The sequence below is a fragment of the Monodelphis domestica genome, chromosome 2 (genome assembly GCF_027887165.1).
Source record: "Monodelphis domestica isolate mMonDom1 chromosome 2, mMonDom1.pri, whole genome shotgun sequence".
Lineage (NCBI taxonomy): Eukaryota > Metazoa > Chordata > Mammalia > Didelphimorphia > Didelphidae > Monodelphis > Monodelphis domestica.
Window position 1 is genome coordinate 265,831,313 of NC_077228.1, and position 27,937 is coordinate 265,859,249.

The 27,937-nt window shown below is 41.0% G+C and overlaps 2 protein-coding genes across 10 annotated transcripts; one reads left to right on the forward strand and one right to left on the reverse strand.

The window, feature by feature from the left end:
* Nucleotides 1-512: 512 nt before the first annotated feature.
* Nucleotides 513-18,659, reverse strand: PPP1R10 (protein phosphatase 1 regulatory subunit 10). Of its 9 annotated transcripts, none has more exons than XM_056817836.1 (20): nt 17,641-17,810; nt 16,899-17,419; nt 9,995-10,112; nt 9,103-9,189; nt 8,858-8,993; nt 8,640-8,691; nt 6,831-6,908; nt 6,274-6,447; nt 5,955-6,060; nt 5,735-5,847; nt 5,097-5,197; nt 4,766-4,913; nt 4,364-4,474; nt 3,910-4,156; nt 3,713-3,788; nt 3,407-3,601; nt 3,142-3,217; nt 2,657-2,779; nt 2,066-2,527; nt 513-1,863 (listed from the first exon to the last, which is right to left on the reverse strand). In XM_056817836.1, the coding sequence occupies exons 3-20, from the start codon at nt 10,099-10,101 to the stop codon at nt 1,754-1,756; spliced, it is 2,502 nt and encodes an 833-aa protein (XP_056673814.1). In that variant the 5' UTR covers nt 10,102-10,112; nt 16,899-17,419; nt 17,641-17,810; the 3' UTR covers nt 513-1,753. The 9 variants fall into 9 exon arrangements, with proteins under 9 accessions (XP_056673814.1, XP_016286427.1, XP_016286426.1 ...); XM_016430941.2 differs by having other exon boundaries at nt 3,103-3,217; XM_016430940.2 differs by having other exon boundaries at nt 4,316-4,474.
* Nucleotides 17,881-27,794, forward strand: MRPS18B (mitochondrial ribosomal protein S18B). Its single transcript, XM_001375484.4, has 7 exons — nt 17,881-18,366; nt 19,958-20,060; nt 20,878-20,975; nt 21,110-21,178; nt 26,193-26,259; nt 26,854-26,913; nt 27,241-27,794. The coding sequence occupies exons 1-7, from the start codon at nt 18,289-18,291 to the stop codon at nt 27,504-27,506; spliced, it is 741 nt and encodes a 246-aa protein (XP_001375521.1). The 5' UTR covers nt 17,881-18,288; the 3' UTR covers nt 27,507-27,794.
* Nucleotides 27,795-27,937: the final 143 nt, after the last annotated feature.

The window sequence follows — 27,937 nt, forward strand, 5'->3', positions numbered from 1 at the left end:
AGCAGATTCAAAACAATTTACATAATAGCATAAAAAGGAACTTGGACAGGTTGAAGAACTCTAATGCAGTGACCAACAACCAGGATCCCAGAGGATGACTAAGAATGCTAACTCCCTTCTGAAGCCTGAAGTCTTGGATTCAACCTACAGAATGAAGAATGATCATGGCCAGTTACACTGCTGAATGAACAGACAAAAATTTGCCAAGGTCTTTTTTTCATGGCCACAATTCCCCTTCTCTCTCCAGTTCCCCCATAAACGTTTCCAATTCAAAAGTTCAATTGGCCTCATGCTTCAGAAGACATTGGGAAGAGCCAAGATGCTGTTTTCCAGATGCACTCACTCTTATTAGGATCCCAGCTGTACATACTTGTGTTTTTCCTTTACTACTTGTTACTCAAAGCAAGTAATTATATAAATGCTTCAGCTGATCCTCACACAATTTTTCCAATGTTACAATGAGAAGACATTGAAGTCTAGGACTCAGAAAAGTAATCAAGGCACACAAAGGGTTTTAAATAAGCTTCTCTTTCCACTGTTTATTATTAATGTACAAAATATACAAAACAAAAAGAAAATAATCATCCTCAATCCATTGTGGCTCTAAACCTGGGGCCCTGCACAAAACCCGATCCATCCACTGCCGTTTTCACAGAAAACAACTGACGCTGGGATGGGGCAAAGGAGAAAATTGGGAAAGGGCAGCAATACTGTCCAGGATCCACCCTGGAAAGGGCCAGGTGGGGTTTTACAGAAGTGACTGATGGGGTTGGGCCTAGAGAGGCCTCACACTGACATGGTTTGGGGTAAGAGGGACTGGAGCTGAAAAACTCTCAAAAGGCAGTGCATGTAGTGTGACTATGTCAGACTTGGGATCACTGACATATTGACAGAGTGGTCTTGCTTAAGAGTGTTTTACAGAACTCCCAGTTAGTAAAGGGGAAGGGAGGACTGACACCAGGGATCTCACCTATACCAGCTGAAAAAATATCGGGTTTAAAGAATACGGATGACTTTTGTCAAAAGGTATGAAGGACTGATAAAGCTGGTCTGGGTGCTCATACAAGGCTGCAGTGTCATACTGTTAAAAAGGATTCAGAGTGCAAAGTACAGGTCCTGATGTGTATATTATATAGGAAGAGAAAGGAGGAAGGCAAAGCATAGAGTGTGTTGGATAATTCACACCTAGCTTGGAGGGAACCTTCTTAGTGCAGTGAAATAAGAAGGCACCCCTTATCATATCCCCACCCCCATAAGGAATGAATGAACCTGCTTGGTTATAGGATGATTTCACAATAAGTGCAAAAGACACCATGTCAGGGGATTGTTCACATGGGTGACCAAAGATAGAAAGGGTCCATCTTTCCTATCTTGGTTGTAGAGGGGTCTCTTCCCCTTCCTTCAGGATAACCAGTCATAGTTATATGCAGGGTCCAGGATAATACTGGAAGGAGGCTAGGGCTGGGTTAACAGCCCCTCACAGGGCAAAGCCCAGTAGGTCTTCTCTTTAGCAGTCCAGGGGTACAGGATGTATCAGTCTTTCTCCTCCCCTGACTGGAGGAAATATGTACAACAATGCGCACCAGTGATTAGAAAATCCCCAAAACCCCAAACAGGGGGTGAGGAAGGGGGTCCAGCTCCTCATCAGCTGGGGAAAGGGGGAGGTGGGCCTCACAGAAGCCATAACAGGGCAAAAGGGCCAAGAAGGGAGGGAGGCTGCAGTCATAAACAGGGTACCACTGATTGGTAACCCCTAGGGCAAGGGTGGCCCATTGACACCCGGGTGGTAGAAGGCACAGTTGTTCTCGTAGCGGCAGCTGCCCTTCATCATGAAGTGTCGGCACACAGGGCGGCTTGACATATCTGTGGAAGTTGTGGTATGCGGTTAGATGGACATTAGAGGCCCCAGAGAGAAGGAATGACCCTGTCCCTTTCCCCTCCATCACCATCGCTACCACCAGACTCAGGGAAGACAATTTGGGGTAGAATATGGGAAATTCTAGGACATTCTAAAGGATATAAAAGGAGTTTAACTATTATATACTGTTTCATAGGGAACACTCACCTCCTCCATGGCCATGGGGGTCATGTCCTCTGTGGCCTCCATGACCAGGCCCATCATGGCCACGATGCTCATGGGGGGGTGGGCCTCGGTGGTCATGGCCTCGATGGCCAGGGCCATCATGAGGCCGATGACCATGGGGTCCACCATGACCAGGGCCATCATGAGGACGGTGGCCACCACCTCCACCCATTCCTCCACCAGGGCCTCCTCGTCCATTGGGAGGTCCTCCCCCAGAGCGGCCTCCCCGGCCTCCTCGAAATGGAGGAGGTTCATTTCCGCCTCGACCCCCTCGGCCTCTATGGTATGGCCCAGGACCAGGTCCTGGACCTCCTCGCATTGGACCACCTCGCATGGGATCTCCTGGACCATCCCAGAAGGGGTCACCCCCACGGGGAGGAGGGGGTGGGCCCAAAAGTCGTGGACCCACTGGACCACCAGGCCCACCAGGCCCTCCATGGGGACCTATAAAGAAAGAGATATTTGCATGTTGGTCAGGCTCACGACCATGTTTTTGTTCCCACTTCTTCCTGTGTTTAGGTCAATCTCATACTCCCTCTTTCAGGATCCTAGAGAAATATCCATCCCACTCACCTGGCATAGGGCCTCCAGGTCCAGGGGGGAAATGTTGCATGCCTTTGGGGCCACTGGGGCCTCCTGGACCTCCAGGTGGGAAACCATTAGCCATTGGGGCAGGTCCCAAAATCCCATGGGGCACTGAATTAAGAGGAAGAAAAAAAATTTAAGACAGATTCTAGGATTAATACCACTACCCTGAGGATCTACCTCCCATTAAATATACAGGCCCCAATTTAAAAAGTGAGAGGCTGAGTGTCTACTCAATCTGATCAAATTAAAATAAAGCCTTAACTATTTTAGGAACTATTCTATTCTCTCTTTACTCCCTTCCTACTGGCATTTTTTGTGTCTCTTTACAAGTTCTTTTTCTAAGACTATTCCCTTATTCCACCTCCAATTTTTAATTGGGGCATATCTACCTGGCTGTGTTTCACCTCTAAACCTAAAGTGGGCTTCCTCACCTCCTCCCCCAGACCCCTGGGCCTGGCCCTGGAGGTTACCCAGCAACTGCTTGATCTTATCCGAGTAGTCTGGTTGTTTCAGCAACTCCTCTGAAGGGTGACTATTGGGGCTTCCCTGTGGAAAAGAGTAGAGGAGTTAGAAAAGAGGTCAGTCAGCAGATATGGGGATAGCAAAAATCAAAAGCATAACTGTAAAGGGAAGAATGGCTGAAGGAGAGGGAGATACCATGTAGGAGGGATAATCAGGGAGATAAGGTTACAAAAAAAGGCAAAAAAGGAGAACCTCATGAAAAGATTGTCTCACCATTATGGAAGTAAGGATCTCCTGGACATTGATGCCGCCACCTCCTGGACCCTGGGGGCTCTTTCCAGCACCCATACTTCCCATAAGGTTGGCCAGGACTGGAGGCAGCTTGGAGCCACCTGTCCCATCAGGGGAACCACCTGGTCCACCAGTCTCTAATGCCTCAGAATATGGGGTCTCATCTAGGGAACATTCCTAAAGTTATAAAAAAATCAGAATAATGATAAATCAAACATGTCAATGAGACACATTAGACACCTTACCCCATAGACAAAGACTGAAAGACAAATACCCAAAATACCCTACCTCATCCAGAGGAATGAGTTTTGGAGGAACAGGTTCATATGACTCGGGGTCAGGCTCATGAGGACTGTCAGGAACACTGTACAGGGAAAAAAATGATGTTAAGATTACTTTTCCATTAAGCCCAGATTCCCAGTAATAATTTCTCACCTTATCCCTCTCTCAACCAACTGCCTCACTGAGTTTTATCCCCTGCTCACCTCTCCTTGGATAAGAAGAGCTCCTGCAGGATTCCTTTCACACGTTCAGCCTGGACATAGCGCTCTTGGCTATTGCCACCCGGTGAAACAAGGGGTGAAGGTAAGGCCAAGGGCCGGGGGCACACCCATGCCACCTTCTCTTCCATATTGTCATTGCTCAGACGCCGAGCTGTCTCAAAAGCATGACGGTCCGACAATATCTCTCTCTTGGCTGCTTCACCAAAGTCTTTGATCTTGTTCACATTAACTATTTTTATTTATTTTGTTGGGAGGTGTGGGATAGGGGGAAGGAAAAGAAGGAGAAGAGAACACAGAGGAGTTAGGTCAGATGGACCTTTCCAAGACCCCATTACCCTCCATCTTTCACAGCTCCAAGGTGCCCCTATGTATCAATCTACCCTCTTACCTCGCTCAGTCTCATCCAGTTCAAAGTAAAAGTATTCTCTCAGTTTACCTTCTTCAGGCCATGTCACAGTCTTTCTCTTCCGGCCCTTCCTTGTCAACTGGCTTGGATCCCCAGGGCTCTCCACTGGTTTTGCATCCAGCACTCCTGTGTCCAAGGAGGCTATAAGAGTATTAAAGACTATTAGATTTAAAGCAAGACATCAGAGAGGTTATCTCACCCAACTCCTAATTTTACAGATGAGGCCCTAAAAAGTTAAGTGACTTGCTTAAAGCCACAAGAATATAAAAGTACAGAACCACAAGTTAAACTGAGTAAACAGAATTATCACTTAAAGTAGTATGGAGTCTTGACCCTAAATAAAGTTTTTCCATGTTCAGTTTTCCAAACCTAGTTCCCTTTTCTCAGGACCCAGACATTCTAGAATCTTAGACATTCAGTCTCTACTCTTACCTGTGTCCATAAGCTCTGGAATTTCAACAGGAGGGACAGGGGTTCCAGGCCGTTCTATGTCCATGGCCTCAGCAGGAGCCGCTGGCTCTGGTGAAGAAGGTTTGGCTGTGTTCTGCTCTGTGCTTTGTTTCCCCTCAAAGGGACTTGGCTATAGGAGAAAAAGGGCTCATTAGGATTGAGAAGCCATAGAGAGCATAATAGGTTTTAAGAGAAACCATAAAGGAACACAATCTCTCACAAGGCTCCTAAAGAGACTTATGAACACTTCCCAATCCCTACCCAAGGATTTTCTCCTCCATCATTCCACATCACCACCGCCCAGGATTCATACCTTGGTAGCTGTGGGTGACAAAACCTTTTTCTTTTTCTTTATTTTGATGCCTGGAACAGGTGCTGAGTTGAGGGCATCTAGGAAACCCAGGCCCTCCATAGCTAAAGAGAAGGAAGGAAAAGAGTGTATAATTGATGGACGGATTTACAGATGGCATACTTCCCTATATAACAATTAGTGACAAAGAATATATTGGCCAAATAGGATAGTGAGATCTCCCTCTATCTAAAATAAGATGATAGCAATGTCAGAAAGCACAGATGGCATAGAAATTCACATAAGAAAGTCTTAACTGTTACCAGACTTATCTTTTAGCAATTTAGTTTTGGATACTAAATGTAGATGAGGGTTGTTAGCTGACAGTGGGAGAGGGGGAAGTGTATAACAATGACTGAGCAACAAGGGGTATATACTCTAGGAACTGGAAGACTAAAAATCAGAAACAGAAAGGGACACATAGAGGGAAAGAAAGGCCAGAAATTTGGTAGATTTTTTATAAAATGAGACGTGAAAAATAGACTTTCTTTGAAAGACTTAAGAGAAATAAAAGACTAAATGGAAAATTTAGGAAAAAAAATCAATCTCCATTCCCCTAGCTACAGAATCTACTGCTTGCCCTTGCCCTTGGCTCTACTCACGCTGTGGGGGTATGATCTTCACTTTAATCTCTTTGGTGGTGTTGGGTGTTGTATTAAGTGGTTTGTATTTCTTTTCAGCTGGAGGAGCCACATCACCAGGTGCAGTTGAAGAGCTGTTAAGAGAAAGGAATTGTTAAAAATCTGCTTGCTTTCAAGTCCTCCCTACCAATCCTTTTATAACCTCAGGTAATACATGTTACCAGTTCTAATACATACATACCTCTGCCGCTTGAGGGGGATGGGCTTTAGGTTGTATTTGTCAGAAACGACTACAGTACTGGCATTCTTCTTCACAGGCACCAGGGATGGTGTCTCCAGCTCCAAGCCTGAAAAAGGTATACATGGTGTCAATTCTTGATATTGTGCTCTCTTTTTGGCTTTCTTGTATTCTCCTTGCTAAATCAATGTTTACCACTATTCCTAAAATGCCTGTCCTTACCCTTTTAAGTAGGTCACAAATCAATAACTTTTATCCCCCAAGGCAATGACTGTATGTATGTATGTGTATCCTCCCTTCCAAGATCAGGACTCAATCTTACCAGTAGAACGGAACTTGGCATGGCTAGGAGCTGTGGTTCGCAAAGATTTAGGCTTCTCCTTCTTCTTCTCTGGTGCCTCTTCAGTTCTTGTTTCTGCCTTCACTTCAGGCAAGGGTCTTTCAAGAGGAGTAGTGCGTCCTTTCCCCTCTTCCTTCCTTTTCTTCTTGTCTTTTTCTATGGAAAAAGAAGAAAAAAAGAAAAGATTTTAAATGGAGAGAAGCATGGTGGACAATGCTGGACTTGGAGACTATAAGATCTGGGTTCAAAACTTGTCACTAACACTAGTAGTCTGACTATGGGAAAGTCACTTATCCTGTCTGCCTCAGTTTCCTTATCTGCATAATGGATATGATGATACATGTAGTAATTAACTCATAGGATTGTTGTGAGGATAAATGAGACCATGTGGATAAATTGTTTTGCAACCTTTAAACATTATACAATGTCAGCTATTGTTGTATGGTAAGAAGGCTCCTCCAGGACAAATGAGTAAGATGAACTCCTCCCTAGTATCCTTGGAAGTTAATTATGCCAGGAATAGGAACAAAGTAACTCACCAGTAGGCTGGGTGCTACTCTGAGAGCGGATGACAGCCATCCAGTCACTGACTAGAACTGAAGCTAATTTCCGGAGTTCTTCAAAGAAGACAGAAATATAGAGTGAAGATAAGTTAGACAAATTTGTAACAAAACATAGGACCCCTTCCTATTCCCCCACCTCTGCATATTTCTTAGTTCTATTCTCTTAAGAACTCCTTTGTAATAATTCCAATAAGCCACCAAATCAAACACCCCATAAAAGACTGCTTGAGGAGAGTGGGAATTGGCCCTCTTATCTTTATAATAATAATAATCCATTATTGGTTTTTCTCCTTTTTGAAAACAGTTCTTAAGGAAAATTCTTAAAGATATTGGTACAAAGGAGTAGGCAGGAAAAGGAAGAAGAGAAGTGGGAATATAAACTCTGGCTAGGATTTAAGGAAAATCTGTTGCATAAACAGATCAAGAGAGAGACATGGCAAAGATCAAGTGGCTTTAGTGAACTCAGTCCAACAGCATGATGGGATAATTATTACATTAACAGAAGTCTCTAGAATGAAGGAAAGGATTATCCCTGTGCACCTAGTCCTCTGAAAGATCTGTATAAAATTCTGAATGTTGCATTTTAGAAGCTTTGAGTCAGAAGGTGATCGATCAGCATAATGACAAAACTTGAATTCATGTCATAAGAAGAGTCAAAGAAAGCATAACTAGAAGAGATGTCCTAGAAGTTATAAGGAAGTTTTCAAAATATTTAAAGATATAGAATGGATGCAATGTGAAGTGAGCAGAACCAAAAGAACAATTATATAACAATACTATAAAGACAAACAACTTTGTTGAAAGATTTGAGAATTCTGATCAACTCAATGATCAAACACAATTCCGGAGGGCTCATGATAAAACAATTTAACCCTACTTCTGATACAGAGGGGATATGGACTCAAGAGTGTAGATTTAGGATTTAAATAAAAATCTGTTTTTGGGCATGGATAATGAGGAAATTTGTTGTGGTTGATTGTAATGGCTATAATAAATTTTGTTCTTCTTACTTGCTTGATGGGAGGTTGGAGGGAAAGAATTAGAAGCTAAATAATAATAATAAATAATAATAGAGGGAGTAGCTAGATGGCTTGGTGGATTGAGAGCCAGGACCAGAGATGGGAGATCCTGTGTTCAAATCTGCCCCAAGACAATTCCTAGCTTTGTGACTTCGGGCAAGTCACTGAATTCCCATTGCCTAGCCCTTAGTGACTGTCTGCTTTGGCAGAAATATACAGTATTTATTCTAATATAGAACATAAGGGTTTAAAAAGTAACAATGTGAAAACCAGGCCTGGAGTCTGGAGGATCTGGGTTCAAACATGGCCTTGAGATACTTTCTAGTGGTATAACCCTGGACAAGCCACTTAATCCTGATTGCCTAGTCTTTGCAGCTCTCTCTGATCTTACAACTGATACGAAGACAGAAGGAAAGGTTTTAAAAAAGCTAAAAATAAATAAAATTTAAGATCAAAACAAAGCAAAAAAACCTTGGCTTTGATAATACTGTTGCTAAAGGAAATTACTAGCCCCTCAAAATGCTCCAAAATTGCTATTAAAGAGTCCATGCCATCAACAATGAATCCGCCAAGGACTAGACTCCAGAGGCTATATAAATAGAAAGTTAGGTATGGGACAAGGTAAATATAAGACCAAAAAGGGAGATATAAGTAGAAAGGAAAGAGGATAGAAAGAGGAGGATCAGCTGGGTGAGAGATGGATAGAGAGGGGTAAAATGGAAGCAAAAGAAAAAGTAGACAAGAAGAGAACAAAGAATGAACTTACCTTCATCCTCACTTGACTTGCTCAGCTGCTTTACAAGTTTGGCTGTGTTGTTCTAAAATATGGGAAACAGAAGAGAAGCAAGCATAAGGAGAAGAAAGATTCCATCTCCCACAACTTATAGTCCCATATGCTCTAGAAACACAGTAAGTTTAATAAGATATAATTTTCTTATCAGTTATGCAATATACTCAGTTGAGAAAGGATGAAAGCCAAATTACCTGCTTGAGATGATCCACAGTAAGGGGTAGGTGCTGAAGGGTGAGTAGAATCTGCTGCAAGAGAGGTACGTTGTTGGTTGTCTTTGAGTAAGTCAGCCAATTATTAAGGAGCTTGTAGCCACCAACTCGGATAAACCTGCAGATAGACAGAAGGTGTATCAGAATTCAGGAGTTCTATGTTCCTGTCTTCTTCAATGCCCTGATCCCCTATTCCATTCCATCTCTACTTCCTAGGTCTTACTTACTTGGCTAGTACATCTGGTGAACGGGTCTGCAAGAGAATGTTTAGGTAGGTACAGCGGCTCACCATCTTTCGAGCTTCCTTCATCAAGCTATAAGGGAAATTAAATTGAGATAAGAGCTGGGAAAGAGAAACACATCTTCTACTCACAGAGGAATCTGAGCCTCTGTGTTCCACTATGGAAGGATGATCATGAGGAACTTTGGATCTCAATCTAAGAAACAAGAGAGGAGCAGTGGTCTCTAGGAGAAAGGAATATATATAAGACAATATGGGGGACTCTAATAGGAGAAATATGTACAATTAAATCTTGGGAGTATTATGCACTATTTCCCTTGCAAAGACCACTCTCATAACCTTCTAAATAATCAGTAGCCACATACTAACGCTCATCGTCACTATATTTGTTACCAGTTTTAGCAAGGGCCATGAGTTATTTTGATTCTCTTCCTTTTTTTAAACTAAGGGCCACTGTATTGGTAAAACTAAGGCTACAAACAAGAATGCCATTCATGTAATTAATACAATAACAAAAAATAGCATCAGATCCCTTACCAGTTAACTGGATTTTAGAATTTGGTTTGACAGTTATAAAACAAAGTCTTTCTATAGATTCCATATACAGGCCTTGCTAGGAAATCAAGGGAAGGTGATGGGAGTTATTTATTCAGATTACTACCAGTGCTACTGAAATTCCATGTTGATTAGAAATATTTAATAAAAAAATAAAATTTTGCTAATTGTGTTATATATATGATACTGAATATAACTCCCCTTTTCCCTAATGTTACAGTTCTCAAGTCTTCCTACTATAATCATAGTCATGTAATATAGATCCACTTCTTTTTTTGGTCATCTCATTCCAGAAATCCATTTCAATGGCAATTTATACATACCTAAAGATCTTGGCTATTCCTTCTGCACTTTTGACTTCTCCATCTCGACCAAGAAAGCTGTCTAGGCCCTTAAGGAGTTCTTTAGGGTCAATGGGGCCCGAGCCCATGATGATAAAGCCTGAGGGAGGAGAGAAGATTGAGAAAATATGTCAAAGATTGTGACAGGATTATTTCCAATAATACACTTCTTCCTAATCGCCCATCTGATATTAACACAGCAAACTAAAGAGGGTTTAATAATTCTTTTAATTTCTATCAAGCAAGACCCCAAATGGCTATTTAGCCCCTCCTCAGTGATCCAGAAATGAAGAGACTTAAGACTGTCATTACTAAAAAGAGAAGGGCAAAACATATATATACATATACACATATATGTATATATACACATACATACACACACACACATTTATAAGAGGTAAACACTGTTGCTGGAAAAGTCTCTTTCCTTTCCAAATTCAGCCATTAGAAAGGCTGAGTTTCCCCCCAGGCTGTAGATAAGGGTCCAAGACCCAAGGTCCTATAATAATATGCTTTTAAAAGGCTAGTTAATTTTGTGTCAGATGAAGCTGACTGTTCTCAAAACCACTTCAGTGTATTACATATTTGGTCAAATATTCCTAGATCTGAATATGGTTCATTTATTCCTAGATAAATAAGTCTTAAGAACTGGGAGCTATCAACATCAGGTTTCAACATTTCTGTTCTAAATTATTCTTATAAATTTAGTTTAAGGGATGAGAAATACAATGAAGCCCTTAAAAAAGTTATCTTCCAAAGGATTCTGGCATCACCCCAATGCATAGGTAAATTGTGATAGATTATACTGATAAAACTGGGAACAAGGAGCAAATCTAAAATTGGGAAAACAGTAGTATGAGAAAGAGGTGGAGACATTTAAGAAGCTATAAATCAGAGATGTTTGCTCTCTTATCTCATATAGAATAAAAGTTTGGGCTATGTGTAGAGTTACTTATTAATAACAAACCAATAATAAAAATATTTTGGTCAACTTGAAAATTTCAGAAGTAATGATGGTAAATCAAAAGAATTTCATCAGCTTCCTCAATTTCCAAAGCCTATGTATAGGAATTTATGGTATGGACTGAATATAAGGGAGCCAGGAGTGAAAAATACAATAAAAAAAAATAGTTCTCTTCTATTTCTTCATCAAAAGACAGTCAGGAAAGGAAGAAATGCTATAAGAGACAAAGATTAGGGTGTAAATAATTTCTATGAATGACTCTCAAAATTATGTAAGGTTACATAGGAGATAAGCTTAGGATAGGGTTTTCACACAATTTTTCTCCAAACAAAGGCTCCTTTGAATCAGAGGAATATCTTTGTGCGGGGTCCAAGGGTGATATAAGCTTTACTGCTTATTTTCTATGACTGCTCACGGCCTACCCCAACATCTGTAAGAGAGTGAAGATATATAAGTCTCAGGAGAAAACAAGTGGTTTTCCCTCTTGTCCCATGAGGAAACCTGTAGTTTATCCAATTTTAAGAAAGTAAACTTAGATAAGAGGCAAAAAGGCTACACTCCTGAAAAGAAATGTGCTTTTAAGGTCAGAATCCTCAAGATGATTCAGAAGACAAAAGCTCTCTAAGTATTAACACTCAAACATCTCATCTTCCAGCTCTCCCAAGAGAGTAACTTATAAATGAATAAGAGGAGCAGAAGGGCCGTGAGAATAAGAGATATGGGGAAAGACATTTGTAGAGAACCATTTCTTGGACTCAGCAACTTGATGCACTGAATTTAAGAAGATATAGAACAGGATTTTAAAAAGTTCCTGTTGAATTACCAATGTTGCTTCTTTGTTCCTTCCATGGGGGAAGGGTATAAGCTGGGCCAGAGGTCAAAGGAAAGGAGGGAACTTTAAGTAAAATTTCCCTAGTAGAATGAAATTCTGATAAATATTTTCAATTTTTTGGTTTGGCACACTCAGATCTATTAATCCTTATACAAATTTGAATGGACAAAGAGATAAAGGGTTTTCTCTCAAGTACCAAGGGCCAGGGTCATAAGATATGCAGAGCCTTTCTGAGGTGTGAAGTTGTAATAGCATTAAATCTGAATATCATACTAACAACCACCAAGAGACAACTTAAAAAAGCAACATAATTTTGGTCCATACCAGATAATCTGTAGAGGATGCAGTACCTCTTGTCATAACATTACAAAAGAATAGTTTTGCATTCTATTACCATACTTGACCTCTACTTATCTACTGCCAAACCAGGTATAAAGAACACTTAAGATTCTTTTCATTTCCAAATCACTGACCTTTTCCTATCTAATACAAAAAAGCTAGGCCTGCTACCCCAACTAGATTACAAACTATATTATCTTCAAGGACTTGAAGGAAATCTCAAGTATTACCTTCTTTTTACTTAATAGAAAGCAAAATAACCCATTAGCTTCAAGCTACAAGGTTAAAGACCATCAAAATAAATTCGTTCAACAGGAACAGAAAATTTCTCTCACCTATACAAAAAGCTAAGTAATGAATAGAGAACAGCAGAAATTAGATGTAGCTATCAGAGCAGAAGTGTTGTGTTCACCTCCATCTCAAGCCTGCTATCAAAGTAGTGAGTAGTTTTAAATAATTACCATAAAAAGGCTTTCATGAAAAGCTGTCACTACCACTGGAGATCCGAGATAACTTCCCAGGAAAACTAGCTTTAACCCAAATAAAGTTCAGCATTCAGTTAAACCTACAAATTTCCACTTTTAGGCACCATAAAGGACATGTATCTTGTGGCAGGGGAGACAGAAGCAGAACTAGTGTGCCAGAGAACCAGAAAGAACAAAGTAAGAGTTAGGTGTTTCTATTCTTGGACTAAAGTGGAAAACTAAAGACAAAATGGAATGACATCTCTTAATTGGAATGAAGTTATGATGGACTTCCAAATTCATAATAACTGGTTATTAAAAAAATACTCTTGCTTTAGAGACTGGAATGTAAAACTTAGGAGTAAATGAGCTTGAGGTCATTTCTGGAATAAAAAGGGTCCAAAAATGAAGCCACATGATCTCATTTCCTTCAAGAATGGTAGAACTTACAAAAAATATGGAGTGGAGGTGGGAAGAAAATGGAGAAAACAAACTCTTCACTCCTCTGGGAGAGAAGCCAGATTCATGCATCCCAGTAAGCAGGCCAAGTTTCCTGGGGGAGCAGGAATAGAGTCCCTGACCAAAGAAGTAAACAAAGGAAAAATAAATAAATCCCTATTCTCTTAGGGCCTTTGCTCTCATAGCCACTCTAATACAGGTTTCTTATACCTGTGCCAGATTCTCATTATTACTGATCTGGGTGCTTTATCCTTTAGCTTTTCTTTTAAAAAGCTGGGAAAGCTTGGGGAAGCACATAGAAATGAGTCCTTATGGGTATACAAAGGATCCAGCCTTGAGGTCTTTTTCTATTCTGTTGATTTCACTAATGATAAAGAGTAAAAAACCTTGTCAATCAACTGGTTGGAGTAAACTCTAAAATTTCATCATTACTAGTAGGATGAGTGGGTTCAGAGTAAACCCACATTTAACTTCAAAGTGAGATCTCTTAATATTGCCTATCCCAAAAATACAATTATTTCTTCCGGTTTAACAAAAGGGAGGGGAAACTATGCCATGTTTAGCATGGTTTATATTCTATTGTATTTCTGGGTAAATTCTGTTATTGGCCTAAAATTCACATTGCTTTCCCCACCCCCCAGGGACTTAAAGGCACCTGTTATTTGGTAGTCAAATTTTTCTGAGTTGTGCCTTGCCCTGACAGGAGAACAAATTAGTAAGACTATGTAGCTCCTTGGAGAAACAAGAATCGTGGCCTACATTCATGCAGCAAAGCATGTCCTTTAGTACCTGTTCTCTCATTTATATGCCTACCAGGCTTTTATGCACTTGGATTGCAGGGGGATTCCAGCCTGCTTATCTTTAACAGAGAGAAATGCCAGATCAAGAGCTTTATAAGGCAGCAAAGGAGCCAATAACATTTAACTCAAGCTTATGATTAGTAAGTAGGTTGGCACTCCCAAGTTGGTTTCTAAAGCTTTTTATTCCTTAACTTTCACACAGCAGAAACTCCCATAATTACTGCCCCCCCAGTCTAGTTTAAAGGAACTGAATGGGGTATTATTTTCACATCCCCAGGCATATAGTAGAGACAATAATTCCTCTACCATCTAGAGTGCTGGGGGGGGGGGGGGGGCTAACTAAAATCTCAAAAACAATGGCAGTGTAGGTTCAACATAGAGTACAAAGTATCCTGGACCTCCTCAAATATGAACTTACAAATTCCTTAAGGGTATTATACATCCAGCAGAAAATTTGCTGGGGAAGAGAATGATCGGGTTCACAATGGCATGAACCCAAGGATCTTAAAACTTGAAAAGATTTTTGGAAAAGATTTGATAATTGGGAGGAAAAAATTGAGTAAGGACAGGACAGGACACAAACACCAGCCTTGAGTACTGCCATGGCTTGGACATGCACTGGTTGCTACAGCACTGCATGAGTTGAAAATGGAGAACAGAACATTATGTTTCCATTATTAGCCAGAAGTTTGGGCGGGAGAAAAAAGGAAAAAAAATCCAAAAAATAATGATTCTTTGGAAAACAGAAATGAAGGTTGTGAAATGTAATTAATACCAGAAAGGTTTTGCTTACCAGAAAACGAAGCTTGACTCCCCCTGCCTTGAGTTTACAACTGCGGCCTTTTTCCTAAAGATTCACTCCTCATCCTAGTACCAATGTACAGGAGGCTAAGCAACTGGAGGTGGTACAGCACGGAACACAAAAGTTTACCCCAAAACCCAGAAAAGATGGGAAGGAGGAAGATGGGAAATTTAGAGGAAAACCTTCTAGCACCCACCCTTACCCCTCAAAAAGGTGAAAATGTCCCCAGACTGAGGTTTGGCTCTAATAAGAGCCTAACAATGGAAATTCATATCTAGATCACAGATTTATTTTATCTTTCCTTTCCAGACTTGTTAACTCACCCAGATTACTCTTATCCTTTGGATTCAGATCTATTTTAGGATAAGGAAAAGAAATGGGTAAGCTCCATTCTGTCTCCCAGAGTGTGTACATGTAAGGGAATTCCTAGGATATTGTATACAGAAGAAAAACTGGTCCTGTTGCTAAGCCTCAAACCTACCCACAGGCACCCCCTGTAGAAGAGAAGCAACTCCTAAAGACCTAACAGATTCCTACTGGTTTGTGGGATAAAAAGGGGTGCTTTGTGAAAGTTAAAAGAACAGAAACAATTAAGATCAAATCTGTAGATAGAAAAAAAGAAGATAAGTCCCAGGCTCCACTCCTCACAAGTTTGAGCATGCCTCAAAAGGCAAAAATTCAAGGGGTGGAGTTTCAAGAGGGTGGAGAGAAGTGAAGGAAAGCGGATTACATCACCTTTCCAGACTGCTCCTCCCCCTTTAACCAACTTCCTAAACCAGCCCTATGCTCCGGCTGGCAAGAGGAAAGAGGGAGAAAAACAACAAAGCAGGGACGCCATCTTGCAATGGAGAAGAGACCCAAGGAGGAAAAAACATCTACGGTTTGCCGTAAAGGTTACAGTACAAACAGCCCATTAACACCCGTTCCCAGTTTAAAAAAAGAAACAAAACTAAACAAAAAGTACCTCCCAAAACTGTGTTTAACTTTTAAAACCTCATTTGATTTGGCAAGAACTTTGTAAAAGCAAAGGCAATTAAAATGTTACTTTAAAAGTTGTTTCTCCTGCATGGAGTAGGGTAAGAATTTGCAGTCGAGGGTCAAAACTGCTAATACAGCCCACCCCCATTCTATACTACAGATAAAGGGGGAGGGTATTTGGGCCCCTCCCAACAAAGGAGGCCAAGGTGGGAAAAGGACAGGAGAAAAATGGGTAAAGACACAACCTGCAACGCCGCTCAGAAGAGACAAAAGGACAAGGAAAAGTCGCCATATTGAAGCAGGGAAGAAAAAAAAATTCCTTTTAACGACACAAATCTTTTAGAAATCTAGCATTCAATTGCACTAAATGGCCTTTAAAAATTACACGCCTTAATTCCCCACATTGCCCCCCCAAATTTCCACCCTCTGTAACTGCACCCATTTAAAAAAAATCAAGTTAAAGGTTATAACCATTTTTTCTTCTTTAAAAAAAAAACTGCAAACTGCAACAATTACAAGACATTCTTTACCTTCCCAACTAACACTTTTGGATGTATTGGCACTATATTTTACCCTGGTTTAAGTGTCTTGCAATCTTTATTCGTAGATTGCCACCTATGTAAAGCACACAAATATATATACCTCAAGCAAATTACATTAAAATATAAAGAGAGGATTTAACCATTAAGTCGTAGCCAGCTACTTTCTAATATTTTATCTGCGCATCTCCTTACCCTGCAATCTTTATGTACAGATTGCTTATTAATCTGGCAAATTGAAAGGCGCCCCTGCTTGTCTCACACACAAAGAAGTGGGACTTTTAGGCCACAAGATCCACGTCTTTTGTATGTGAGCTCATTAACCCTTCCGAAAGACTGCTGGCATCCAGAGGAAGGGATCCCATTCCTCCTTATAAAAAGAAATCGAACTTTTATGGCTTTGGCAGTCTGGAAAATTGGCTGGATTACCAAGGGTTAACCATCAAGAAAATCCTCACTTGTCGGCCCCCCCACCCTCTCCGTGCCTGCACCAGGGCAGGGAAGAGGGAGGTGGTAGGGGAGAGAGAACAAGACTTTAAGACCTAATGTTTTTTGTTTTTTTTAATGGAGACTCAAGCGACCGGATTGGTCGTTCTCCAGCTCAATTATTTTTTTTGTCTACGATCTCATTTCTTCCTCTCATTTTTGTTTCACAACGGGAAACGTTGATTTCTTGTTGTAATGCTGGTTTTGAAAATTCGACACTTACTATCCAATTTTTTTGCGACGTCAGCACCTCGGGCTCAGGGGGGGTTAAAATTTGGAGAAAAAATAAAACCAACCAGGACCCAAAGCTTAATTACTTGGGGGACCTCATTGGATCAAAAAGTCTTTTAAAAAATAAAGCCAACTCAGGATTCATTACCCACTCCACTTAAGGAGAGGGTCTTAGAAAACAAAAAAAACAAAAAACAAAAAACTGAGTGGATTCAAAAAGGAGACGCTGGATGGGCAGATTTGGCGGGAGTTGGGAGTTGGAGTAAAGGTGGTTGATTATTTTTGATAGATTTTGTGGTGATGGTCCTTCAGCCACAGATTTTGAGTCCCAAGAAGCTTGGGCTGGGAGAGGGGACGGGAAACAAGATAGGGTGATGGGGCAGAGAAGACACAAGTGGTTGGGTTGGTAGCTGCTGCTTCCCCCCCCCTCGAAGGATCCTTTAGATTTAGATGCTGTTACGGCTGCTTCTTTTTTCCTCGTGGCCGGGCCGTTTCCTCCGATTAAATTCGAACCTGGGAAGAGGAAAATAAAGGAGGAAACGAAAACGTCATTATTACTGGCTACAATATTTTCTACGCCTCGTTTTCAACCTAACAAACTTCCCAAGACGCACCCTCCGGTCTCCAAAATCTTAGAACCACTAAAATAAGCTTCATTGTCACCCGCCGCCATTTCACTACTCTACCACTACACAGCCCCGCAACAAACCAACCGACAAAAAACCCGTACTCACCTCTAAACGAACCCCAGAATGGCGGCTGCTCGCTCGGAAGACGCCTTTTATACAAGGGCACCGCCCCGCGCACACTAGCGCGCTCACGAGATACTGACACCTCGCGCCATTGTGCGCGAGGCGCAAGCTAATTGGCCAACCACATCAAGGATCCGCAAGCTGATTGGCTGTCCTACCATAACCTACGCCCCGCCTATCCCTCAACTCACTCTTCCGCTTTCCACACCCAACCCTCGGCTCGCGACTAGGGTTGCGAGGATTGGTTGGGACCCGCCCTCTCTTCTTTTCCTGATCTTCTTCCTCCCCACCCTTTGGGCGTTAAGCCTTACGCTTGGTTGGCCCAACTGGCGCCGCGCATGCGTACTAATAACACAGGGCCGAAAATCAACAGCAAAATTATTTAGAAGTACAAGATTCAGTAGTGTGTCTAGGAGCCATAGCGAACTGGCTAGAGCAATTATAATTTTGATAGCGAATTCTATTGTGACGCAGTTGAAATTGGTCGTCTTCGCTCCTACGCCCCTCCTGGCGCATGCGCCTCTAGCCACATCCCGGCGTTGCGCGTTCGTCGCATTAGTCCCACCCAGCCTTCTTACGGACATGCGCAGTTTCTTCTGGTCCCCTCTCCTCCCTTAGCCGTACACCAAGATGGCATCCTCTCTCCTAACACTGCTACTTAGGCGGCTCCCGTGCCTCACACCTATCAAAGGTGTCCGCTGGGTGCAGGTATCTATGCAGTTTCCTCTCTACTGATCCCTTTCCCCTTCGCAAAACTCGGCCCTGGTTAAAGTTGACTTCGGCTACCTGTCTTCTCCTTCCCGCCCGGCCCGGAAGGAGCTTCCTTCTAGGGTACGGAAAGGAAGGAGAAAGCTTACCGCTTTCCTGTCTAGATAGTTTTGGCTACCCCACTACCTACTCTCTTGCGTCTTGCCCCCTGGATTTGGTGCGCATGCTGAGGGGTGCTACATAGTTCCTGAGAGTTGTCTCTTTCCTGAGTACTTTTTACATGTTCCCATGGCAACAGTTAACAAGGGGAATATGGGTGTGCTGCGTTGCCATGGTGGCCCTGCAGCAGCGCTTCTCTTTCCACGTGGCCGAAGCACCCCCAAACACATACTCTTTATCTTTGCAAGCACTGTGTTCATAATGTCAGGTAGTGAAGGAGGAAAAAAAAGGTTTGACCAGGAAATTCCATTCTTATACTTAATGTGAGCTCTTAAGAACTCCACGAATATTAACAAGCTCCTTCTATCCATTGATAACACATTGTATACAGGCCTAACTAGCTCCTTGAATATGCAAGTGTTTTAATTCTTGGATACCAGGAGTGGCCCTTGATGCTTCTGACATCTTAAATGGTGCTTATGATTAAGTTAACACTGATGTGTTTATCTATACTAAGTATGTAGAAAGGATATGAGGAGCTTAACAGGCAGTTCCATCTTGTTCTGAAGGTCTCTTTCCTGTCAGACCACTATCCACAACCCTTCTAGGTCTGGCTAGAACTTTGGGATCCAAATATTCCTTCCCCGGGTCCCTGCTGCCCAGGTCTCTTGAACCCCATAATATTACTACTCACCACTTTGAAGGTCCTTAGTTGGGGATAAAGGGGAGGGCTGCTTCCCACAGTTGCTATTCCCCGAAATGGGGCAAGTTAGCATCAATGGTGAATTAGTTATGGTCATTATGGGGCTGATTACAGGGCTGAGGCCTTTGATCTCAGCGTTGGGACTCAAATTGCTCACTCTTCTGGAATGGGAAACTGATTTTTTATAAAGCAGGCTAGGGTCAGTGATTCAGAGACGATGAATGAATAAGATGATGAACATATGTATATCACAAGTATTCTGTGATCTTAATGTAACTGCCTTTTCCTGGATACTTTATCCAACTCTTAGCAACTTAGGTATCCCTTTCCTTTACCTGAAACAGCTACCCAGATTATTTTCCCTCTGACATAATTTTCTTTTCTAGGAATATAGATTTCTTGTACCCTTAATTTTCTCTTATCAGTTCAAGTGGATGGGATAGGAATGATCTTCCTTTAATAACTTAAAACTGCACTAGGACTTTTGGGACACCTATACAGCTTCTTTCTCAGAATCTAATTTACCTATTTGTCAGCTCACATTACTTCATCACCTTTGGACCTTTTGCTAAGATCAAGTGTACTTTCTGTATTCATTCTTCCTTTACATCACTACAAATTTTGACACCTTTACAGTACCTCAAGAATTCTTGAGGGAAAGGTAGGGAATGAAGAACAAGATATTTAATTTCCCTCATAAACCTTCTTCCCCCTTACTCTTTTTCATAGGCTACTCCTCGGGCACTGTGCACCAAAGCTACCCCTGAGGAAGAATCTTCCACCCCAGTCTCCCCTTATCAGGATGCTCCCTGGGAATATCTGGAGACAGAAGGTATGTACTATTACATGCCCCTGGGAAGAGGAAAAAGAAAATGTAAAGGCAGAGTAAGTAACCAGTTCAGAGGATTGTGATGGGCAGAACCTAAAGGGAACAGTAAACGGGTTAGGAGTGCTCTCTCCCCCAGCATTTAACTCTATACCAAATTTTTAATAAATATTTACTGAAAGAATACAAAGGCTCCATCTCCAGGGAAAAATTACTAAAATAGCAAAAATTGAAACTGGCCAGTATAAAAGAGAGGGGCAAAAAAAGTAGACTTAAAAAAAAGTCTCTCTAGTAAAAATGGAGGGAAAGATTACCACCAAGTTGGATGAAAAAAACACTACTCACGGGGGCACCTGGGTAGCTTAGTGGATTGAGAGCCAGGCCCAGACACTGGAGGTCCTGGGTTCAAATGTGACCTCAGACACTTCCTAGCTGTGTGGCCCTGGACAAGCCACTTGACCCCATTGCCTAGCCCTTACCACTCTTCTGTCTTAGAATCAGTACATAGCATTGACTCTAAGGTGGAAAGTAAAGGTTATTTTAAAAAGAAAGAAATACTACTCAAGGATGTGGCAATTAAGGCGTTAAAGGATAGAGATTTCAACAGGTGAAGATTTGAGAAGAGAGAAAGCATACAAAAGCATAGATATCTAGGGTAATTTTGTAGGATAATATAGTTTGTACCTATGGGGTATAAATGTAAAGTGGAGCCCTAAATAAAAAAGTTCTAGTAATGATTATAGATGAGACATTTTATAAAGTGTTTAGCATAGTAAGCACTTAATAAATTCTTATTCCTTTCTCCTCTTCTTTTCCTTTCTAGAATACATCTCTCGTTATGGCTCCCGTCCAGTCTGGGCTGATTATCGACGCAACCACAAAGGTGGAATCCCACCACAGCGAACCCGAAGGACATGCATTGTGAGTATAAAGGAGAAAGGAGTTGGGTCTCTGGCACAAAGATTCAGGGGTGACAGGGTGGGATTGAAGGACCTTGAAACAAGGCATGTGTATTAATTCCTGAAATTTCTACCCATCTCTTTTATCTCCTACAGCGAGGGAATAAAGTTTCTGGGAACCCTTGCCCTATCTGCCGGGATCAGAAGCTCCATGTGGATTTTAGAGTAAGGAACCTCCAAATCTCGACTAGTGTTCTTTACTCCTCTCAGGGACTAGCGTTCTCTACACTGTGCTAAATAATTATATTTTTGCTACCCATCCCCTTTACCTTTACACCTCAAAATGACTGAGGCTCTAAACCTCAGAGGAGGTATAGCCCTGTATTGGCAGAGAAGGTTGTCTCATTTGGGAATTTTCTACATCAATGAAATCATAGTTCCAGTCTCCATCCCAATCACCTACAACTTAGCACCACCTTGTATAACAAAGAATTTTAAAAAAGAAACAGAATAGAGATTAGCAAAATTTACCAATGTTGAAAAAATCTGACAGTATACAGTATTGGTGGTGTTCCACACCCATAGTCCCAGAGGTCTCATGTATTTGGTGTTTTAGAGGTCAGACTTGATGGTGGCAAAGGAAGGTAGGAGTCTGGAAGAGGTGATAAAGAAAAAAAGAGTATGCTGATATTTTTAATTTTTAGTATAATATTACTAAAAACCTTCAACCTCTGACCCCAAGAATTTATAATAAAAAGTTGCCGGGGACATCTACGGAGTCGCAATAGGGGATAGTTTAGAACTGTCGGGGGACAGCTTAGAGCTATCCGAGAAATCACAAGAAAGAAAGACTGGAACATTATCAAAAAGGGATAAAGAATGTTTATTGTAAGCAGAACACTAGATTTAAAGCTCTTCTCGAGAGACACAGTCTATCCTCCCCAATCCTCCCCAGATTGTGAACAGGGGAGTTAACCCGTTCCCAGGAGATCTTGGAACTGTTCATGCAGCCTTGAACTGAGATTACTATGTTTTGGCGTATTCAGCAGGAATAGTATGTCACAAACACCTGGGAAGAGGAACTCTATTCCATGAAGTCATGAATGGTTCACTGCAAAAAGTGGCATTCAGAACAGATGAATATTTATCATAAGTATCCAAATGTTAGAATGTTCATGTTGCTCTTATACATACACCTTGGATTGCATAAGGAAGATGAATCTAGCAGTTCTGTGGAGGATTAGGATAAATGTGGAATTGGAGTGGCCAGTGTCCGTGGATCAGAGACTTTGTGGAGGTAAGCATTCCTTCCAGAAAACTAGAAAATGGTAGGAAGGAACCAGATAATGACAAACTTTGAACATCAAAATGAGAATTTTATATTTGGTTGTGTTGGTAATATGGATCCCCTGAAGTTTATTGGGAAGCAAGGTGCTGACATAATAATACTTTAGGAACGTTACTTTGGAAGCTGAGTGGGAGAATGGAATGAAATGGAGAAAGGTTTGAGGCAAGAAGACTGGTTAGAAGTCTATTGCAATAGTTCAAGCATGAAGTAACAAGGGTAGTCAGGGTAGTGAGTATCAGAGGAGAGAAAAGGGTCTATATGAGAGATATTGCATGTAAGAGTTTTAGGAGGATAGAATCCATAGGCCTTGACACCAGATTATATATAGCCTGGGAGAGAATGAGGAGTTACGGATGGCACTTAAGTTATGGAGTCAAAGAATGGTGGTTCTCTCAACAGTAATAGAAGAGTTAAGAAGAGGAAAGGTTGGGGGTGAGGTAGGGTTGGCAGGGGGAGTGCACTGCAGATATCCTGAGTTCAGTTTTAGACATAGCGAGTTTAAGATATCCAATTCCATTTGTCTAGTAGGAAGTTGAACATCAGGATAGAGGTTAAGAATAGAAAAATAGATTTGAGAGTCATTTGCATAGAGATAGTTATTGTATCTGTGGGAACTGATGAGATCAAGAAAAATAGGATAGAGGGAGAAGAGGATCTAGGACAGAACCTTAGGAGGGTAAGTGGCACAACCTGGATGAATATCCAGCAAAAGAAGTCTAAGAAGTAGTAATCATACAAATATGAGGAGAACCAGGAGATAGCAGTGTCATGAAAACCTAAAGAGAAGAGAATATTAAAATCATTTCTCACCTAATTGCACCACTTTAATACTTCTCTTACTTGGCTTCTCTATTCTGCCTCAGGAAGCTCATTACTGGGATAATCTCATTATCCTGTAAATTCTCATCAGCCTTGGTACTCTTTATCTCATCACTACTCTTTGCCTTTCTCATTAGAGGTTGGGACCATGAATGCTGAGCCTCTATTTAAGGAGAGACCTCAGCTCTAATCATTTTTAACTTGGCTGCACTACTTTGAGACTTCCCTGACTTCATCTCTCCCCTGACTTTTTAAGGGCTCAAGTACTATCTTTTTTCATTTATATTCTTGGTACTTAGCACTTAACAGATGCTTAGTACTTATTGAACTTGATTTGTAGTATCAGTCTGCAGAAGTCAAGAAGGATGAGGATTGAGAAAGGGCTATTAGATTAAATTAAGATATTATTAATAACTTTAAAGAGAACAATTTCAATTCTAGGTAGGTAGGGAATCAGAATGTAGAGAGTTAAGAGAATGAGAGGAACGGAAGTAGAAGCACCAATTAAAACAGCCTTCTCTAAGAGTTTAGCCACAAAAGGGAGGAGAGGTATAGGATGATAACTATCAGAGATGGATGAATCAGGGGAAGAATTTTGAAGATAGGGGAAGACATGGGCATGTTTTTGGGCAGCAGGAAAATATCCAATAGATAAGGAGAGATTAAAGGGTAATGAGAGTGTAGGTATTAATAGAGAAGCATTCTACTGATGAAGATGGGATAGATTGGGATCATTTATGTAGGGTGAGGGATTTGTCTTTGCAAAAAGAGAGGCTGCCTCTTCTGGTGAAGAAATGGAAATGAAGGAGGAAGAAACTGTGGGGGAAGGCATTTTGAGCAATAGGAGGATGAGGAGAGAAGAAACTCCTGGCTAATGGCCTCAATTTTTTAATCAAATATGAGCAAAGGTTCTCAACAGAGAAGAGAGGAAGGAGGATAGAGAGAAACCATAATAGGTTTTGAAGAGGGCCAAGTTAATATTATGTAATAATTTTATATTTCTGTTATTAGCTGTTTTATGGTTTTTCTCTAGCTTTGTTTATTTAGATGCTTGTAAGAGTGAAAAATTGAATAATGTGGGTAATCCAAAAATGGGGCAATAGAAAGGCAGGGGTAGTAGTATAAAAGGAAGGATGAAAGAGCAGTCATATTGGGAGTATTGTGTTTTAGGAATGAGGAAGACTTAAGTGTTAGGTTAACTCCATCACAGAATTGCATAATTTTAGTGATTCTGGAGGTCATTTAATCCAACCCCTTCCTGAAACATGAGTTCCCTTTTCCAACATATCACTTATAAAGTTTCATCTCATCTCTTCTCATTCCTCCAGTCAGGGTACTCTAAAGTGGATGAGATAAGAATTCATCATGAGGTTTCCTCTGGTTCCAATAGATGGGTGATTTTCAAAATTGTAGGATTCCTAAATGGGGCATTTTGTCAGCATAAAAAGAGAAATTAAAAAAAAAAAACTTTGGTCAAAGCATTCCTCTTTTCCCCTCAACTGTCCAGTAATATTAAGGTAGAAAGATGGTTATTTGAGACATTTTCTCTTTTATTATTTTTAGGATTCTATGACATGCAAAGTAACTATGGCTTTCTTTACTAATACTGAACACTGCTTATTCCCTGTGTGTTCTGGAACAATAGCTAAACCATTATGTCAGGGGGAAATGAGGGACCTATTTGAATGAGCTAAAGGGGGTTGCCAGGAGGGATTACATGAGACAAGTGTGGGTCCATGTATGGTTACCCTTCTTGCTAGGAGCACTCCCAAACCTAGAGGACTGGGCCTGGAGACTTCCCTTAAATGAATATCATAGCCATTGGAGAGATAAATCATACAACACTCCTATAAAAAGCAGATAAACTATGAACTTAATTTTCTGTAAAGTGAGTATAAGTGACTTTCTCAAGGTCACATGGCTAGGAAGTGGCAGAATTCAACTCTTCTAGAACTTTCAGACTAAGACTTTCAGTCTTCTAGAACAATTCAGTCTTGAGGCCAAGGACTATTTTTTCCCCTTTGTATTCCTAGTGCCTTGCTTAAATTAGGACCTTAATATTTCTTGATTAATTGATCATAAGCCTCATCTCTAGCCCACAGAAAAGGGATGAAAAAAATCTTGCAATTGTATAGTTGGACTCTGTACCTAATGATTCCATATACACTGTTCAAATACTCTTGCGTAACCATGGAGGAAAAATAGATTAAGTGAAGCTGGTTTGCATGAAGTAGTCAGCCTTCACCCTCTTCTAGAGTCATTGAAATCTGGTGGCAAGACAGAGTTCAGGAGACCTGGTGATGGCTTGAGATGCTGTACCACCTTTATGGTCATTGGAACAAATTGATCTCATTCTCCCATTTCACTAGGGAAAGTCTTCACATGCCCCCAAACAGAAATCCCCCTAATTCACCAGTGGATTTGTGGGCCCATTGGTTATCTTGAACCTGGTTTAGCCCATCTGCTGAGATGGATTTACCAAGTTGTGGCTGCGGTACATTCTATAGCTTCTTGAAACCACAGGTGAAAGTTGCGTACCAGGAAGACACTAAAGGTGATTGAGCAGCCCTGAAAAGGCCCTCGTACCAGAAGTGCTAGTTTTCCCTGAACACTCCCATATACAATACTATATAATAATGTGCGAAGTTATTACTGTCTTTAATGTTGATAATATCTTACTGTGTGTTTAATTTATCAGTTAAACTCAATTATATGTATGTACAAGAAAACCATGTCATGATCAGCAAGTGTTCACTTATATCTGAGGTTTCAGCCTTCCTCTGAGGTAGGTCTGAAGTAGGAATGTATCCCCTACTGATACATGGACCCTACTATATATAGAAAAAAGCTAAATTTGACATAACAATGTTTGGTATGGGCTTTGGGTACTAGGTTTACTCAAAAGAAGGGTAGAACACTGTTGTCTTAAAGTTAGGGAAAATTTTATGGAGGAGCTGAATATGGGGGAAGGTTGGCAAGTTTGGAATAGAATATGGAAGGATATTCTATTCTTCTTGCTGCCTCTTTTGATATTACTTTAACCTCCATTTCCTTCCATTTCTTTCTTTTCAGAATGTGAAGCTCTTGGAGCAGTTTGTCTGTGCTCACACAGGTGTCATCTTCCATGCCCCATATACAGGTTAGATCCCAACCCCTTAGAGGGTAGTTCTCTCCTTATAGTTTCTCCTGAATCCACAGAAAACAATTCCCTTCCTCATTTAGATTCTCAGAGACTTATAAAAAGCATAGAACATATAGGCATCAGCCTTTAGAAAATGTCCAGTCCAATAGCAAAGATACAAAGGATATACATAAGAGTGTATTGAGATGCATATGAACAAGGACAAAATTTTGAACAAGCCCAGCTTTGGAAAGCAGAACTATATCTAAAAAGTAAATGGAGGGATAATTGATTTCAAAAGGGTTAGACATTTCACTTTAAATGATAGAATTTCTTTAAATTGTAAGGTTCCTTGAGCATTTAAATGAGTCTTAGTTTCTAAAACGGATCCTACATATCTGTTACAGAAGACATGGCATTTAATACTTGAATTGTTCAAATAAGCTAATGTACCTAATCTGTATATTGAGAAGAATCTTTGTAAAGCCCTAGTCCACCACCACCTTATTCTATTCCCAGAGGTAACATTATGACAGTTGATATTAAGGCAAACATTATGCCAACATAAGATGACTAGATATTTTTCATTCCTTCATTTTTTCATTTTACAAGGTGTCTGTATGAAGCAGCATAAAAAGCTGACAGAGGCTATCCTGAAGGCCAGAGACCAAGGTGAGTATTCAGAAGGGGACAAGGTGTTTTACAAGTAGGCAGAGGACCTGGGCCTAAAGGGATGAGTGTATGTGGGTGTATTCTGAGAGTCTGAGGAGTATAGATCTTTCTTTTCCCATTGTATTTTCTCTATACATTATATTTGCCATTTCAGAGTCTCATTAAGGCCTATCTCCTTATCCCTAAACTCCATCAGTTGACCTCCCTTCTTTCTCCTCACTTTCATTTCTCAACCTTTCTTGCCTCGTGACACTACTATTTACTAACTTCTCTAATTATACAGTGCCTTCTATTTTATTATTTTTCCCATATTTTTCATCTTTCCAGGTTTACTTAGCTACCACATCCCACTGGTACAGCCACGGGATACTGATTTCAGCAACTCCCATGGAGCTGTGGGCCTTACACCAATGGCTCCTGCCCTAGCTGCAGGTACTGCCTGGTATCCATGGTACACGTGGCAGCAGCCACCTGAGAGAGAGCTGGCCCGTCTTCGACGTTTGTATCAAGGCCACCTTAAGGAAGAGAGTGGCCCCCCACCAGAGATGATGCCCATAGTCCCATCTCAAACTGATGTTCTCACTGAAGGATAGGAAACCACTAATATCCAGTAGAAAGGATTGATTTACTTTGGGATGCTCCAGTGCATAAGAGATGGATGTGAAAATGTCCTGAAGCCTGGACTAAACTGATCCTTGTCCTTATTCTCTTTAGAAATGGCTAGGATATTGGTAAGTGCTAGCCTAGGGGAGAAGGTAAATGAAGCTTGTCTGAGTAAGTGTTTTGATCTACTTCTCTTTCTACTGTTCTTCCTCCCCACATTTTTTAGGTTGCAGGGATAGGGAGTTCCTAACCCTTCATAATAAAAAATTCTTTTGATATCCATGTGTCTCTGACTTGTTTTTAGATTGTTGGCAGCAGATACTTAAGCTTTTTGCCATTCCTCCCAAAAATGAGTTAGGGGAGAAGAGGTAGGGAATGCTGTAGGGATAAATGGAGTTATACTATTTATGTATCATGATTT